Raw genomic sequence first — 18316 nt, forward strand, 5'->3', positions numbered from 1 at the left:
AACACTTTTTTTTATTGAGCTAAACTCAGAGATCTAAATTAATTAGTTAATTAAGAAAATTAATATTGTTCACTATGTGATGTTTACTTGAACAAATCTGTGATAGTGAGCATTGAATCTATCCACCTCACAGGTGTGGCATATTGAGATGCTGATTAGACAGCATGATTATTGCACAGGTGTGCTTTAGGTTGGCCACTCCGATGCTTTGTTCACACCAGATGCGGCAAGCACAAATAAATAGTTCTATTCACGCGTACAGTTGAAGTCAGAATTATTAGCCCCCCTGAAATATTAGCCCTCCTGTTTATTTTTCCCCAATTTCTGTTTAATACATTTTTAAACATAATAGTTTAATAACTAATTTCTCAACAGATTTATTTTTGTTTCGCGTAATTTGTGCTGCCTTCATTGGTGTGAATAGCACCATTGATTAGACGGCATGAATATTGCACAGGTTTGTTTTAGGTTGGCCACTCTGATGCTGAATTCACACCAGATGCGGCAAGCACAATTAAATTGCGCTATTCGCACGTAAATAGACATTGAACATATTTTAGTTGACTCACTTCATTCGTTTGTCAAATTCGCTTCATTAGCATGTCAAATTCGCTTCACATTAAATGTGGAGTCACCAATTCCTCTAGAAACTGTGCCTGGATGATAGCGGTGCTTCCGACGTAGCCAAGGAGTATTTTCTTTCTGGACACCAACTATAGGTGCTACATCATTATCACACCCCTACAAGAGCAAGCTCCTGATTGGTTAACATGGAATGAATGTTCGCCAAAGTTTAGTATTTCCAACTCGATCGAAGTGCATCAAATGTGCAAAACGCTCAACTCGTGACACATTATTTATGTGAATCGCATCACATTTGTGCGAACACGGGTATTTTCAGAACCTCATTTTTTATACATGGTTTAGCTGTTTTTCCACACAAAAAAACAAGTATTGTGTGACTGAACAAGTCTTTTTGAAAACTTTTTAAAAACTCTGGCCAGGGTGAAGATTTTCTAAAACTCTGGGTACAGTGTGGTTGTGTGAACACTACGACCAGAGTTTTCTTCTCATGACTTTCTCCTCATCAATTGCTCACTAACATATTTAAAACAGCGTTGCCAACTAAGTTAGAGAGACTGTTGTATGAGAACTGGGCTGCCTGTCAGTGCTCTGAGGTGGGGGAGGAAATCACCAGTAACACCAAAAAAGTTGCTAGATTTGTCTCTAGTCACATATTAAAAAAAAAGTCACTAAGGGGGTCTGAAAAGTCACTAAAAATAAATTGGCAACACTAATTAAAATGAATGTGATAAGTATTTGAGAGAAATAGGCCTTTTGAGTACAATACATTGTAAATATTAGATCTTCGATTTTAGCTTATGAAAAATGGGAGCAAAAAAGTGTTGCATTTATTTTTTGTGTTGTATTTGTTTTAGTGTTATAAACATTTCAACAAACATGAGCAAACTGTAAATCTATTTATTCATCATAATGTGTCAGCAGCCTCTGCCACAACAGTCTCTCCATTAACAGTGTCTCCAACAACAGCTTAAGTAGAGGTGTTGGAATTCTACTGTCTTTATATAAGGACTTTCTTGACATGATATTTTTGTAAGGGCTCTACTCATTTTTAAGTGCAGCGGGTAATAATTTTCAGCAGGTCAACATTTTTTTTTTAGAAAACATATTTATAAAAGTGCTATTGACTTTTTTCTTTTAGCAGATGTCAGTAACAACTAAAATAATCCATACATACAAAGAAAACAAAACTAACTAGTTTAAAATTTGGTTAAATATAATAAAATATATTAAAGACATCTTTGATTTTGTGAAGTACTGTTTCTAATTTTAAATCAATTTACATATTTCAGCACCGCCTGCAAGTGCAAGCCCTTCAGATTCTCAAACAGCAGAACCCACAAGTAAGTAATACACAAGTACAGTTGTATGAAAAGTATTCCAGGAATGTTTAACCATTCTGCTGTTAATGTAAATTAAAATTGTAGTGAGTAGTCAGGGTGACAACAGAGGGGATAATTCACAGTTTATTTGAGAATCGTCAGGCAGGCAACGGTTAAAACAGGAGCTAACTGAAGCATACAAATAATCCAGAAAGTAGTAGGTGGTCAAGACAGGCAGCAAAACATTAATAGATAAACAATACAAAGGTCAAAAACATTGTCAGGCAGGAAAAGGAAATCTGAGTGATCTGTTAGGTTTGTATTCAATGAGCATATCTGTAATTTATTGAGCTCCTAGGCCAGTGATTTATAGACAATTAATACATTATAAATACTTTAAAAACTATTCTGAATGTAACTGGGAGCCAGGTCAAAGACCTGAGGAAAGGCGTGATGTACTGTGATTTTCTGGTTCTGGTCAGAATCCTAACAGCAACGTTCTGGATGAGCTGTCTTGCTGTCTTTTTGAGAAGGCCAGTGAGGAGTCCATTACAGTAATCCACCCTGATGCTGATAAAAGCATGAACAAGTTTCTCACTGGAAACAAAGCATCTAATTCTTGCAATGTTTTTGAGATGATAGTATGCTGGTTTATTTACCGCATGGACATGACTACTGAAACTGAGATCTGACTCCAGAATAACACCAAGATTCTTGACCTTATTTTTTGTTGTTTGACCCTCAGAGCCAAGGTACACATTCACCTTGAGAACCTCATCACTGTTTCCACATGCAATGACTTCAGTTTTCTCTTTGTTTAACTGAAAAAAATAAACGTTTTGTTTAATTAAAGAAATCAGATGATGATGGGCTTCAGCTGTGAGTGTCCAGATTACTGTCAACAGTGGTAGGAGTAGATTGGCGCAATGGCCATTGGGAGTTGTAGTTTTAGTTCAGAGATTTTCAAGGAATTTGAGGAGTTTTAAATCACCTCCTGAGTGTACTGTTTGAATCCAATATTTTTATTATAAATCAGTGTAAAACCATCTTGCTTTGTTGAAGTTTATTGTATATGTTGTATTTTTATAAGCATGTCAACAAATGTTAAGAAAATTATATCAATATTTCTTCATCATAATGTCTCTGCAGCATCTACCACAACAAATGCTCTTTCAACTGAGACTCAAACTTCCACAACTCCTTTAAGTGAGTAACCATTATTATCTAATCACAGTGACAAAATATGGTGATCATTTGAAGAATGTGTTTGTGCAGTTTATATTTGAAGTCTCAGTCCATTGTAATATTTCTTGGAGTATACATTTTATGGCATGCAAAATGTATCTTCAAGCATTTCTGTACTACTTAAACTTAAGTGTCTATTTTCAATACATTCATACATTTCAGCATTGCCCGCCAGTACAAACTCTTCTGCAACTGAGTCTCAAACAGCAGAACCTACAAGTAAGTAAAACACATGTACAGTTGTCTGAACACTACTTCAGGAATGTTTTACTGTTTTGCTGTTAATGTAATGGGCATTAATTATTACTTAAAGTATTTCTAATTATGTTTTTGTAAGCATGTCTACAAAATAAGATTTAATTAAGAAAATTTAATTCTATTTCTCTAAAATGTCCCAGCAGTCTTTGCGACAACAAACCCTCCATCAACTGTGTCTCCAACATCAGCTCCTTCAAGTAAGTTTTTTTTATTATTCATGGGCTATTGTGTGAACATTTTAATAGAGAAATGATAATTATATTGAAAAGTTTTTAACAATCTAATAAAACAATTCTAATGAAAAATCTGTAATTTTGTGCAGTATTGGTTTTCATTTTAATACATGTATATATTTCAGCTCCTACTATCAGTACAAGTTCTTCAACAACTGAGTCTCAAACTGCAGAACCTACAAGTAAGTAACACTAAAATGATTTTATGTCTATTATTTTAATAATCAGTAGTTCGGGGGTTTGAAATCCCCTTCTTAATAATCAAGCATTAAATGCAGATTTAATGCATGTTACTACCAGAACACATCCGTAACTTATTAAAAGAATGACAACCCTTTTAAACAATGTGCCGGACTCACCAACTAGTTTTCCATTCATTAAAATATTCGGACACGACTTGTACTAGACTATTATGATTAAATATTTTGGTAAAAGTTCTTTTTATTTTTAAATATCTATCATTTTTTAAATAATTTATGTTATTTTGTGCAGTATTCTTTATAATTTTTAATTCATCTAAATATTTCAGCATATCTTGTCAGTACAAGCTCCACGACAACTGAGACAGCAGAACCTACAAGTAAGTAATATTTATGTATAGTTGCCTAAACTCTTTACCTTTGCTGTTTTACTATTTTGATATTTTACCATATTGTGTTTGTCATAACCCAAATATTTAGTGTTAAAGATGATTTGAAATATCTATAGACATTTTGGACATCTAGGGCTCTATTTTGACGGTCCATGCGCAGAGCGCAAAACGCAGGGCGCAAATGCTTTCAGGGCGTGTCAGGGCGCGTTTTTGCTAATTTAAGGACGGGGAAATCTGCCTTGCTCCGCGGCGCATGTTCTAAAAGGGTTGAGTTTATTTTCTTAATGAGTTATAGGTGTGTTTTGAGAATAAACCAATTAGAATCTTATCTCCCATTCCCTTTAAGAGTCAGCTGCGTCGCGCCAAGAGCGCATTCGCTATTTACATGACGCAAAGTAAGTCTAAGTGGAAAAAATGAGCATTTCACAAGCAAACAGTTAACAGTTCACAGTTTTTTAACAGAAAACTGTTAAACAGAGCATCTGCTGCGTGAGAATGAGAGATAATGGATCATTTTCACTTTCGCTCTTGGATAAGGAAACCTTAACGCACAGACATCAATTAGTCTATAAATAAATACTTTTGTTTGTTAAGCGCAAATATTCGTTTCAAAACTATTTCTAAATTCAGTTCTAATTTCCAGCAAATGAATAAATGAATAATAATAGCAAAATGAGCTCAAAAACCTGAGTTATATCCTAAAACACATGCAGTGCCCCATATGGTCTAAAACCTGACAGCTGGGCAAATCTAAGCTTGTTTTTAATAAAACAAATATAAATATAGATATAATAAATAATACTGCTAATAATAATAACAATATACAAAAGCAAATTGTTATGAATGAACTGAAAAAGCCTCCCAAGATGAAGAAGACATAAAAGCAGTGGTTTTTCATATTTATGTAGGCTAGAAAATAATATGTTTTGTAATATTTTAATCATTTATATTTATATTCTATATCTATTCTTATTATATCCTATATGTATCCTTAATATTTAAATTTTTTTTATATGTAAAGATATTTGCCTATTGCTCTCTTGTGCGTATTAAGCAGTGCATAAGCGAGGCGCAACTCTGCACCGGAGTTTAGACCGGGTTAGTTTTGGTCTAATGAAAAATCTATTATAGATTCTCAAAATAGCAACGCGCCAGCGTCCGCCTCAGAACGCCTTCCTTTTTGGACCAGAACGCCTATGGCCGCGAAAATGAGCGCTAATGCATTTGCTATTTAAACAGCGTAGCGCAACGCCTCAAAACGACTCTTGCACCAAGCTGAAACTACCAAAAGACTACTGCGCCACGCCTTGCGCCACACTGCGCCGGGTGTATGATAGGGCCCCTATAGACAAACTATGCTCAGTCAAATTCACCTTTGTTTGTTCATTTTATTTATTTTTTTGTCAAAAGACTTAAACCTTTCCACGCAAAACACTTATAGAGAAGGCTAAAATGCTAAGCATTATTATCCAAGTACAGCACATTTATCAACAGAAAAATATGACAAGTATGATAACGAATTTGTGCAATATTCACATTTTGATGTTTAGGTCATATTCTATTTAAACTTTTCTTAAGTTTCTCTTTATGTATTACAGCATCTGCAGCCAGTGCAAGCTCTTCTACAACTGAGTCTCAAACAGCAGAACCTACAAGTAAGTAAAAGACAGTTTTATGAACACTATTTCAGGAAAGTTTTACCATTCTGCTGTTAATATAAATTATAATAACTATTGCAGCAGGTATTTCAAGTCACCTTCTGATTATACTGATTATATTGTGTTTTTGTAAGCATGTCAACAAATCTTTTAAAATTTGTAACTCTATTTGTTAATCAAAATGTCTCAGCAGCCTGTGCCACAACAAACACTCCTTCAACTGAGACTCAAACATCCATCACTTCTTTAAGTGAGTAACTATAATTATCTTAGCACAAATATGACAATATATGATCACGATTTTGTGGAATTTGCACAGCATTTTCATTTCTCTTCAGTATTTATGCAGTTTATAATTGAAGTCATATTCTATTCTAACATTTCTTGCAGTGCAAATTTTACGGCATGCAAAAATGTCCCTAAAAGCATTTCTGTACTCCTCAAAATGAAGCTTTTGTTTTCAATACATCTAAACATTTCATTTCAGCACCACCTGCCTTTACAAGCTCTACTACAACCGTGACTCAAACAGCAGAACCTACTAGTAAGTCATCTATACTGTATGTACATTTGTCTTTTGTGAAATTGTGGTGGAAACTGTAACCTAATTTTCCCATAACAATGTCCCAGCAGCCTCTGCCACAACAAACCCTCCATCAACTGTGTCTCCAACATCAGCTGCTTCAAGTGAGTTTAATTGAGAAATCATAATTATAGGTAGAGCTTAATTAGAGGTGTTGGAATTCTACAGTATTTGTATTAGGACTGCCATGATATGATAGTTGTGTAAGGGCTCTACTCATTTTTAAATACAGTGGGTAAACAAAAGTATTGAACACATTGCCATTTTTTGTAAGTTAACATACATCTAAAGGAACTGTTGACTTTGTGCAATATAGAATTTCCAGCATTTTAATACATGTAAATATTTTAGCACCACCTGCCAGTACAAGCTCTTCTTCAGAGTATCAAACAGCAGAACCTACAAGTAAGTCATATGTACATTTGTCTGAACATTACTGTGGTGGTGTTGTGGTGGAAACTGTGACTCAGTTTTTGGTCCCACATTATATTAAGCGTCCTTAACTACTATGTACTTACATCAAAAAATAAATACAATGTACTTACTGTGTTTGTAATGTATTTGAGAACACGTGGTGCTTTTGAGTCTGGATAGAGGTTGGGTTATGGACAGGTTTGGGTGGGTTAAGGTGTAAGGTATGGTCAACAGTATATTTACAAATGTAAATACAAAAGTTAATTACAGATGTAATTACATACATGTATTTAATCAAGCTTAAGTACATAGTAAATACATGTATTTACACAATAAGTATATTGTAACAAACTATTAATTCCTGTGTAAGTACATATTAGTTAAGGCCACTTAATATAAAGTGGGACCCAGTTTTTTTTTTTTAATCAAAGCAGCCTCTGCTTTAACAAACTCTCCATCAACTGTGTCTTCAACCTCAGCTCCTTTTGTTTTATTTTTATTCATGCAATATTGTATGAACATTTAATGCAGAAATTAATTATAACGTGATACTTATAGGTTCAGCATGATTAGATATGGTGGAATTCTACTGTTTTTGTATTAGGACTTTCACGATATCAGATGTTTAAAGTGTCTACTCATTTTAAACATCTATTATTTTATCATATCATTAAATGTCACCCATTAAAATGTCCCAGCAGTCTCTGCTACAACAAACTCTCTATCATCTGTGTCTCCAACATCAGCTCCTTCAAGTGAGTATTTCATTAATGGATTATTGTGGAAGCATTTAACTTAGCAAATGATAGTTACAGATCCAGCTTAATTAGAGTTGTTTGAATTCTATTATAATGATAACATATTTTGAAAAAGTTCTATTTACTTATGAATATCTACATTTTTTTATTTAATGTCTGTGATTTTGTGCAGTATTGCTTCTAATTTTTAATACATATAAATATTTCAGCATCTCCTACCAATACAAGCTCTTCTACAGCTGAGTTTCAAACAGCAGAACCTACAAGTAAGTCAGATATATATAGTTGTCTGAACCATTTAAAAGGTTATACATATGTACAGTTGTCTAAACTCTTTATTAGTAAATCTTTGGTATTTTACTGTTTTGCTATTTTACTATTGTATTTTCATGCTAATGTATTGCAATATTTTTACAAAATGTGTGAAAATCTTTGTTCATTTATTTATTCATTCATTTATTCATTCACTTATTTATCAAAATGTCTCAGCAGCCTCTGCCACAGCAAACTCTGCAACAGGGTCTCCAATATCAGCTCCTTCAAGTGAGTTTTTATTTTTTTTATTTTTATGGTTTATAAAGTGAACATTTTAGTTTTAAAACTAGCTGAAATACTATAGTGCTTGTCATGTAAATGTCAAAATATCATTTTTTTTAAACTACAGGATTATTGTGTATAAGTGTGATTAAATATTGCAATGTTTTTAAATCACAAATATTATATTTTTAATGCATCTAAATATTTCAGCATCTCCTGTCAGTACAATTTCTTCTACAACTGAGTCTCCAACAGCAGAACCTATAAGTAAGTCATGTACAGTTGTCTGAACACTATTGTGGTGTTGTGGTTGAAACTGTAACTTAAATTTTTTCATTAAAGCAGCCTCCGCTACAACAAACTCCCCATCAGCTGTCTCTCAAACATCAGCTCCCTCAAGTGAGTTTTGTTTTTTTATTCATGGTCCTTTGTGGATGATTGGAATATGATAAATATATTGGAATTCTTTCTTCATTAAATGTCCCAGCAGCCTCTGCCACATCAAACTCCCCATCAACTGTGTCTCCAGCATCAGGTCATTCTTGTGAGTATTTAATTCATGGATTATTGTGTGAACGTTTTAATTGGAAAATATAGTTATAGATTCAGCTTAAATAGAGGTGTTAAAATTCCAATGTGTATTGAGACTCAAAATATCATATTTTTGAAAAAAAAAAAAAAATATATATATACACACACACACACACACACACACACACACACACACACACACACACACACACACTTTTAAATATTTATAATTTTTTTATATAAATGATGTGATTTTGTGCAGTAGTTCAAAATTTGAATATATGTAAATATTTCAGCACCACCTCAAAGTACAAGCTCTTCTACAACTGAGACTCAAACAGCGGAACCTATAAGTAAGTAATATACTTGTGTAGTGTTCTAAACCTTTGCTCTTTTTTTAATACTCTTTTATGTTTGTCATAGAGCAAATATGTAATGAACTATAAAAAATGTAAAAATCACAAAAACCATTTCTCAGTGAAATTCTGCTTTCCTAGTATTTTTATTGTTTTATTTTGTTTAAAAAATATATTTTATTTTATTATTTATTTTCAAATTAATAAGACCTATTCTATGATGTCTGAACAAACTAAGGATTACAGGATTAGTTTTGAGTTGACAAAACCAAGAAGGCTAAAATGTTAACTAATGATTTTGTGCAATATCCACCTCATTTTCAATTTACAGTTTAAAGTTGTATTCTATTCTATAATTTCTTGCTGTATGAAATTTATAGCATACAAAAGTATCCTTTTAAGCCTTTCTGCTTAATTTTTTTTCAAAATTAAGTTCGGATTTTTAATACATATAAATATTTCAGGACTACCTACCAGTTCAAGCTCTTTTACATCTGAATCTCAAACAGCAGAACCTACAAGTAAGCCATGTATATGTACATTTGTCTGACCACAACAGTAAAAGGGTAAAACTTGCCTGAAATAATTTAAATTATTGAATTAGTAAAGGTATTTCGGAAAAACTTTATTTTGAAGGTGCCTATTGCACATTTTGTTGACTAAAAGTTGCATTGCAACTACATGCCAATTGATACTCATTTGAGTATTAGTAGACTGTTTGCTTAATATCTACTGATACTGCTCCTTCAACATTTAACTAAGAAAATTTGCAAGTGCATGTCAACTTTAACTAACCCTTACCCTAACCCCAACTTAACATTCTACTTATAATCTGTTGAGAATTAGTTGGCATGTAGATGCAATGTACTGTAACTTAAATTCAACAAAATGTGTTAGAGGGAGCATCAAAATAAAGTGATACCGGTATTTCAAATTACCCAAGTAAACTGTTTAAAGTTCTCTCTCATATTTATATTATATCTTGCATTGCTAAATTCTAATTTTATATCATATTCTTTAAGCATGTTTACAAAAATTTAGGAAAATTTAGTTCATATTTCTTCATCAAATTGTCTCAGCAGCCTCTGCCACAACAAACACTCTTTCAACTGAGACTCAAGCGTCCACAACTGCTTCAAGTGAGTATTTTTAATTGTGGACTATTGCGGGAACTTTTAGTTTAAAAAATCTTGCTGGAATCCCACTGTCCTAGTAATATAGCTGTAACAATATCCAAAATCTTTCTCAAAATGTTCTTTTTCTTAATACATCTAAATATTTCAGCATCTCCTGCCAGTACAAGAGCCTCTGGAACTGAGTCTCAAACAGCAGAACCTACAAGTAAGTCATATATATGTACACTACCTGGCAAAAGTCTTGTCGTCGATCCCAGTTGTAGGAGCAACAAATAATTGACTTCTAGTTGATCATTTGTAAAAGTGGCAGAAGGTAGATTTTTCTGATGAATCATCTGTTGAACTGCAAATATCACAAATACTGCAGAGGACCTATTGGAACCCGCATGGAACCAAGATTCTCACAGAAATCAGTCAAGTTTAATTAAGGAAAATTCATGGTTTTAGATTCAGAGATCTGCAGAGTGGATGGCAACATCAACAGCCTGAGGTATTAAGACATTTGTGCTGCCCATTACATTACAAACAACAGGAAAGGGCAAATTCTTCAGCAGGACAGCTCTTGTTTTCATACTTCAGCCCCTACATGACAATTCCTGAAAGCAAAGAAGGTCAAGGTGCTCCAGGATTGGCCAGCCAAGTAATCAGAGATGAGCATTATTGAGCATGTCTGGCAGGCATGATCAACCCTGTTCCTGGCGATCGACCTTCCTGCAGATTTCAGTTGCAACCCATATCAAACACACCTGCCTGTAATTATCAAGTGCTGTTCAGGTCCTAATTATTTAGTTCAGGTGTGTTCGATCAGGGTTGGAGCTGAACTTTGCAGAAAGGTCAATCTCCAGGAATATAAGCAACTTCTGACACCAAATGATCAACTTGAAGTGTTCCTTAAACTTGGATAGGCGACAGGATAATTGTCAGGGAGTGTACAGTTGTTCGAACATACTGTAGGTGTGATTAATGATTATTAATATAATAATCAGTAGTTCAAGTGTTTTAAATCATCTCCCGAGCACAAGCATCAGTATTTGCAATAATAAAAAAAAATATCTTTTACTCTAAACATTTCTAATGTCTTAAAATTAAAATGTCCCAGCAGCCTCTGCTACAACAAGATCTCCATCAATAGTGTATCTAACATCAGCTCTGTCAAGTAAGTTTTAATGTGTGAACAATTAAATTGGGAGATGTTGTGTTGCATGTGTTGTAATTATACTTTTGCATAAGGACTGCCATAATACTATATCTTTGTAAAGGTTCCACTCATTTTTAAGGATCTACTTGTTTTTAAGCATCATTTTCCGTTTTACTGCAATATCAAGGTAATTCTTAATATATCTAAATATTTCAGCATCTCCTGTCAGTACAAGCTCTTCTACAACTGAGTCTCAAACAGCAGCATCAACAAGTAAGTAATAATATATATGTCCAGTTGTCTGAAGACTATTTCAGGGAGGTGTCTCCAACATTAACTCCTTTAAGTGAGTTTTTGAACTATGGACTATTGTGTGAACATTTGTCATTTTAAGCAGAAGTCAGTAACAACCAAAGTAGTCAATACATACAAAGAAAAAAAAAAACAGATTAGTTAAGAAATTAAGTTATATGTAATGGAATTATATGACACAGAGGAAAAGGTTTGAACACACGAAGAAAGGAAGGTGTAAAAGGACATGACAAGACCAGACAGCTGCAAAAATCTCCCGACAACCCAGTTTCTCATCACAGTAAATGAATGTTAGCTGCCTTTGTCCAACACCAAATATTAATAGATGATGAAGATGAAACCAGGGTGGTTGTTTCAGCAGGACAATGATCCCAAACACTGACCAAGGCAAACTGGTTTCAGACAACAACAACAAAAAAAGGTGCTAAATTGGCCCGGCCAATCACCCGAGCTGAATCGTATAGAAAAAAAAAGAATTAAAGTTCAGAGTTCATAGATGAGTCACATAGAACTGTCAATATGTAAAGACTAAGTCAAAATATGTGATAAAAATCACACCTGATCTATGCATGTGGCTCCATTCTCCATACAAGAGATACATTTTATACAATGTATATAATATATTAATATATTTAATACATTTCAGTGGTTTGGTATATTCTCTGTTGTTTCCTTGTTATTACACAAAATTTCTGAAAAAAGGGTATTGTATATTTGAATGTACACTATTTGTATTACATTTGATTATGCATTTGTATTATTGACTTGTTTCAGTTTTTACTGAAATCTGGTAGAATTTCTTGTTAGCAGCACATTTAGAAATAAATTTTTCTGTAAAGATTTGTTCAATATTAATTGACCTATTAATGTAATTACATTGCTGTTATTGTTGTGCAATATATCTTTTCAGTTTTTTTATACATTTAAATATTTTAGCTCTAGTTGCCAGTACAACTGTCTAAGTATCATTGGCTAAAATGTTTATGTATCTAAATATTTCAGCATCTCCTGCCAGTACAAGCTCTTCTACAACTGAGACTCAACCAGCAGCACTAACAAGTAAGTAATTTTATGCAGTTTATAGTTGAAGTCGTTCTATTCTAATATTTCCTGCTGTACAGATTTTATGTAAAGTAAAAGTGTCTCTTTAAGAATTATGTAGTCAAAATTAACTTTCCATTTTATCAATACATCAATATTTCAGCATCTCCTGCCAGTACAAGCTCTTCTACAACTGAGACTCAAACAGCAGAACCTACAAGTAAGTAATATTTTGAAATATAACACTATTGTGGCTAATGTACATAAAAATAATCTGTAGTTCAGATTACTATTCTTCGTATGTGGATTACTCATTTAGCTCGATTTGGTTGATAACGATTTGACAATGTCGCAATGTTTCGTTCTTCAAAACTCATCCGAGAATTGTTGGCATAGCAACAGTTTTGGTAGCTTAAACCTGCTCAGGAGCAGGTTTATTTCATATAAACAGGATTAGATTGGGGTTAACGCAAGACTCTTATCGGGTGATAAAAAATATATAGTCGTTAACCTATTCTCAAAGTTGGGTTTGGTCTGTTTTACGCAAGCTATGATGACTTCCACCTTGATATTTTAGCGCGGATGTATATCTGGCCAAATTGCGCTGTAGGTGTCGAGAACGAGTCTCGAACCTGTGTGTATTCCTACTGTGAAATTGCCACATCAAACATGAAGTGCTAACATGGATGCAGTTCACTAGAGTGAATGTAATATCTATATCTATATCTATCTATCTATCTATCTATCTATATATATATATATATATATATATATATATATATATATATATATATATATATATATATATATATACACACACATATATATATATATATACATATATACATATACATATATATATATATATATATATATATATATATATATATATATATATATATATATATATATATATATATATATATATATATATATATACACACACATATATATAACGTAACACGGGGAGTGACAGAGACAACTGAGTTTGGATCCACTTGCAGGTTTATTCGGAGTCAGGCAAGCAATCGTCAATACGGGTGCAAACAGGTATATAAAGGCAATCCAGAAACGTAGTCAAAATAACAGGCGAGAGGTAGTAAGGCAGGCGGCAGACTCGGACAAACGGCTAACTAGGCTAAGGTCTAAACACAGGAAAACAAGACAAGGATAACGCGTTGGAATGTCACCTTACAGATAAACAAGACTCGGCAATGTGAATGAGTGTGTGTGTTCTGCTTAAATAGTGTGTGTAATCAGTCTTTGACAATCCTCAGGTGGTGAAAGTGTAATCAGTCTAAATGATGAAGCAGGTGTGTGTGTGTGTGTAGCATGACTGAATATGTAGTCCATTTACAAGCAAATTTGTAGTTCTATGAGAGTGAAGGTTTTCCAGTGATCTCTGGTGATTAGAGGTCGCTGGTGATTGTGACAGAGCCCCCCTCTAAGGAGTGGCTTCCAGACACTCCTAATACTCTTCAGGCGGGAGGTGGAGCGGAGGCATAACAGGGGGAGGGATGGAGGACCAGGACCATGCAGCTGGGCCGTACCTGGGGCGTGGAGCTGCGGAAGGCCTGGAGCGTGGAGCTGCGAAGGGCCTGGAGCGTGGAGCTGCGGAGGGCCTGGAGCGTGGAGCTGCAGTGGCCCTGGATCATGAGGATGCAGTGGGCCTGGAACCTCGAGCTCTGGTATGTCTGGGGGCTTGGGTTCAGCAGGCAAAGAAGGGTTAAACACACACAGTGGGTCGGGAGGCTTTGGTTCAGAGAGCACTGGCATCTCTTTGAGCCCCAGTGGGTCAGAAGGCTTGGGCACAGGAGGCACTGGCAGTTCTTCAAACCCCAGTGGGTCGGGAGGCTTAGGCACAAGAGGCACTGGCAGTTCTTCGTATCCCAGTTGATCAGGAGGCTTAGGAGGCACTGGCAGTTCTTTAAACCCCAGTGGGTCAGGAGGCTTGAGCACAGGAGGCACTGGCAGTTCTTTAAACCCCAGTGGGTCAGGATGTTCTGGGAGGTCACATGGCTCTGGGAAATCACATGGCTCTGGCGGCTCAGGGAAATCACTCTGCTTTGGCAGCCTTTCCTGGAACTGAGGCGGCTGCGTCTATTCAGGAAGTTCAGGCGGCGGCCATTCAGGAAGCTCAGGCAGCGGCGGCCATTCAGAAAGCTCAGGCGGCGGCCATTCAGAAAGCTCAGGCGGCGGCCATTCAGGAAGCTCAGGTGGCGGCGCTGGCCACTCAGGAAGCTCAGGCGGCGGCAGCAGTGACTCTGGTAGCTCTGGTGGCGGTGGCTCTGGCAATGGCTCTGGTGGTGGCAGCACTAATGACAGCAGCTCTGGTAGCTCTGGCTGTAACTGAGGATCTGGCAACTCTGGAAGTGACTGAGGATCTGGCAGGTCTGGAGGATCTGGCAGCTCCGGAAGTGGTGGTGGCGACAGCTCTGGCAGTGACTGAGGATATGACTGCTCCGGATGTGGTGGTTTCAGCTCTGGCAGTGACTGAGGATCTGACAGCTCCGGATGTGGTGGTGGCAGCTCTGGCAGTGACTGAGGATCTGACAGCTCTGGAGGTGGTGGTGGCAGCTCTGGCAGTAACAGCTCTGGTGGTGGGAGCAGCTCTGGCAACTCAGGTGGTGGTGGTCATTCTGGGACATGAACTATGGCAGGAACAGACTCGGAACAAGAAGCCATCTTGTGATCTAGTGGCAGATTGGCACTTACCACATTGTGAGCTGGAGGGCCGGTTGTGACCACTTTGTGAGCTGGAGGACTGGATGTGGCCATTTTGTGAACTGGCAGACAGAAAGCGGCCATCTTGTGAGCTGAAGGACTAGAGGCAGCCATCCTGTGAGCTAGAGGACTAGAGGCAGCCATCTTGTGAGCTGGAGAACTGGATTCGACTTGTGAGCTGGATGTGTGGTGGTGAAATGAGTAGCAAGCCACGTTGCCAGCGTCCTTTGCCCCAATTGTCAACACATTTCTAAATATTAGTTTTAACAACTCATTTCTAATATCTGATTTATTATATTTTTGCCATGAGGACAGTAAATATTATCTTACCAGATATTTTTCAAGACACTTCTATACAGCTTAAAGTAACATTTAAAGGCTTAATTAGGTTAATTAGGTTAACTAGGCAGGTTAGGGTAATTGGGCAAGTTATCGTGTGACGATGGTTTGTTCTGTAGACTATTTTTAAAAAAATTAGCTTAAAGAGACTAATAATTTTGACCTTAAAATGTTTTTTTTAAAAATTAAATAATAACCAAAATAAAACAAATAAAACTTTCTCTAGAAGAAAAAATATTATCAGACATACTGTGAAAATTATTTAAAAATATTAAATAAAAAATTGGGGAAAAATAAAAAAGCGGTCTAATAATTCAGTTTAATAATTCTGACTTTAACTGTGTGTATGTATATATATATATATATATATATATATATATATATATACAGTTGAAGTCAGAATTATTAAACTGAATTATTAGACCGCTTTTTTATTTTTTCCCCAATTTCTGTTTAACGGAGAGAAGATATGTTCAACATATTTCCAAACATAAGAATTTTAATAACTCATTTCTAATAACAGATTTATTTTAACTTTGCCATGATGACAGTAAATAATATTTTACTAGATTTTTTTCATGGCACTTCTATACAGCTTAAAGTGACATTTAAAGACTTAACGAGGTTAATTAGGTTAACTAGGCAGGTTAGGGTAATTTGGCAAGTTATTGTATAACCATTGTTTGTTCTGTAGATTATCGAGAAAAAATATAGACATATATACACGTATATATAAATACTATTGTGGTTAACTTTATTTAATAATCAGTAGTTTAGGTGTTTCAAATCAGTTCCTGAGCATCAAGCAGCAATGTCTTAAATTATATAAAAAATATTGTATTGTAAGCAACTCAATCTAATGATCATGTTAAAATCTGTATAATAATGTTTGTTGCAGTGCAGAATTCATTGTATTTAAACCAGTTTCTGTAAACATGTGAACACACAAAAAGAAATAGTAATTTAATTTCTATCTCTTTTTTTCGTCAAAATGTCTTAGCAGCTTCTGCTTCAACAAACTTTCCATCATCTGTGTCTTCAACATCAGCTCCTTCAAGTAGGTTTTTTTTAATTCATGGATTATTTTGTGGCATATTTATGGGTAAATGCTAATTATAGGTCCTGCTCAATTAGAGGTGTTGGAACTCTGCTGTGTTGGTATAAGGACTGCCATGGTATTATAATTCTGTAAAGGCTCTACGCATTTTCTTATTTGTAATTTTTTAATGAACGTTTTTATATTCTGTATTAAAACGTTTGTAGCAAGTGGGGCAGGGCCGAGAGCTGTGAGGGCATGCGAGGCTGGTGGCATGAGTGCTAACAACCTACACCTGTATGCGCCACCTGTCTCGAGTCTCACGAAGGATATTAAAAGGAGGAGAGGCAGCAGTGAAAGACAAGAGAGGAGCAGACCTGGACATTTGTGTTTCGTTTTACTTTCAGTTTGGTGGTAGCATCCTTGAGAAGATGCCGCTTGTTTGTATTGTCATTATTAAAATTATTTACAATTTTGTGAGTTCTCTGCCTCATTTGTCTTGATAGCCATCAGCTTCCTAAAATAGCTAAATATTTCATATTTCAGCATCTCCTGCCAGTACAAGCTCAAGTCTAAAACACTGTATATATATATATATATATATATATATATATATATATATATATATATATAACTAATTTTCAGGACGGTTTACCGTTTGGCTGTTAATGTAAATTATAATATTCATTATTACAGGTATTCCAATTTACCTCCTAAATAGCAAACAGTATCTTAAATAATAAGAAAATGAATTATGTTTAAAGTTCCTTTTAGCGTTTGTATTATAAATATGTAAGAGTTTCTTTGCAATTCATATCCTGACTGCATTTATTGTGTTTTCGTAAGCATGTCATCAAATATTAAGAAAATTGTGTTCATATTTCTTCATCAAAATGTCTCAGCAGCCTCTGCCACAACAAACACTCCGTCAGCTGAGACTCAAACATCTACAACTCCTTCAAGTAAGTATTTTTATTCATAGACTATTGGGTAAACTTGCAGTACTCCCTTTGTTTTTGTCATGCAACTGTGACAATATCAGTTATTTTATGGTTATTCTCAAGTTTTTCTATTTCTTAATACATCAAAATATTTCAGCACTCCCTGCCAGTACAAGCTCTTTTAGAACTGAATCTCAAACAGCAGCACCTACAAGTAAGCAATATAAATGTCTAGCTGTATCATATAATAACAACTTCAGGTATTTCAAATCACCTTCTTTGTACTGTTTGAAGTTCTGTCTAATGTTTGTATTAATATGTGTAATAACTTGCCATGCATAAGAAAATTGCATTGTATGTCATGCTTTGTTGAGCATGTCAACAAATATTAAGAAAATTGTACTTTAATTTCTTCATCAAAATGTCTCAGCAGCCTCTGCCACAACAAACACTCTTTCAACTGAGACTCAAACATCCACAACTCCTTCAAGTAAGTGTTTTTTAGTGTGAAGTGCAGAGAATAAAATGCATTACTCAACATAGGTATTTATTGAATAGAAAGAAACTAATTGATACAAAG

General features: G+C 35.0%; 2 protein-coding genes across 2 annotated transcripts in view; both read left to right on the top strand.

Annotated features, from left to right (window-relative positions):
* ptprjb.1 (protein tyrosine phosphatase receptor type Jb, tandem duplicate 1) overlaps nt 1–18316 on the top strand; it is a 180342-nt gene that overhangs the window by 49941 nt on the left and 112085 nt on the right. Inside the window, exons 108-135 of the mRNA XM_073943145.1 lie at nt 1875–1925; nt 3054–3110; nt 3312–3368; nt 3548–3604; nt 3766–3822; nt 4170–4220; nt 5831–5887; nt 6081–6140; nt 6378–6434; nt 6521–6577; nt 6825–6878; nt 7589–7642; nt 7855–7911; nt 8135–8188; nt 8393–8449; nt 8525–8581; nt 8670–8726; nt 9010–9066; nt 9534–9590; nt 10149–10208; nt 10354–10410; nt 11305–11361; nt 11560–11616; nt 12658–12714; nt 12860–12916; nt 17701–17757; nt 17894–17950; nt 18167–18226. Of these exons, the coding sequence (XP_073799246.1) occupies nt 1875–1925; nt 3054–3110; nt 3312–3368; nt 3548–3604; nt 3766–3822; nt 4170–4220; nt 5831–5887; nt 6081–6140; nt 6378–6434; nt 6521–6577; nt 6825–6878; nt 7589–7642; nt 7855–7911; nt 8135–8188; nt 8393–8449; nt 8525–8581; nt 8670–8726; nt 9010–9066; nt 9534–9590; nt 10149–10208; nt 10354–10410; nt 11305–11361; nt 11560–11616; nt 12658–12714; nt 12860–12916; nt 17701–17757; nt 17894–17950; nt 18167–18226 (1584 nt within the window). The remainder of the gene's footprint in view (nt 1–1874; nt 1926–3053; nt 3111–3311; nt 3369–3547; nt 3605–3765; nt 3823–4169; nt 4221–5830; nt 5888–6080; nt 6141–6377; nt 6435–6520; nt 6578–6824; nt 6879–7588; nt 7643–7854; nt 7912–8134; nt 8189–8392; nt 8450–8524; nt 8582–8669; nt 8727–9009; nt 9067–9533; nt 9591–10148; nt 10209–10353; nt 10411–11304; nt 11362–11559; nt 11617–12657; nt 12715–12859; nt 12917–17700; nt 17758–17893; nt 17951–18166; nt 18227–18316) is intronic.
* On the top strand, nt 13919–16032 carry LOC137489298 (uncharacterized). The gene is made up of 2 exons (XM_073943152.1): nt 13919–15212; nt 15261–16032. Exons 1-2 carry the CDS (start codon nt 14712–14714, stop codon nt 15438–15440), a joined length of 681 nt encoding a protein of 226 aa, XP_073799253.1. The 5' UTR covers nt 13919–14711; the 3' UTR covers nt 15441–16032.

This window comes from Danio rerio, chromosome 25, assembly GCF_049306965.1.
Source record: "Danio rerio strain Tuebingen ecotype United States chromosome 25, GRCz12tu, whole genome shotgun sequence".
In the NCBI taxonomy this organism is placed as follows: Eukaryota; Metazoa; Chordata; class Actinopteri; order Cypriniformes; family Danionidae; genus Danio; species Danio rerio.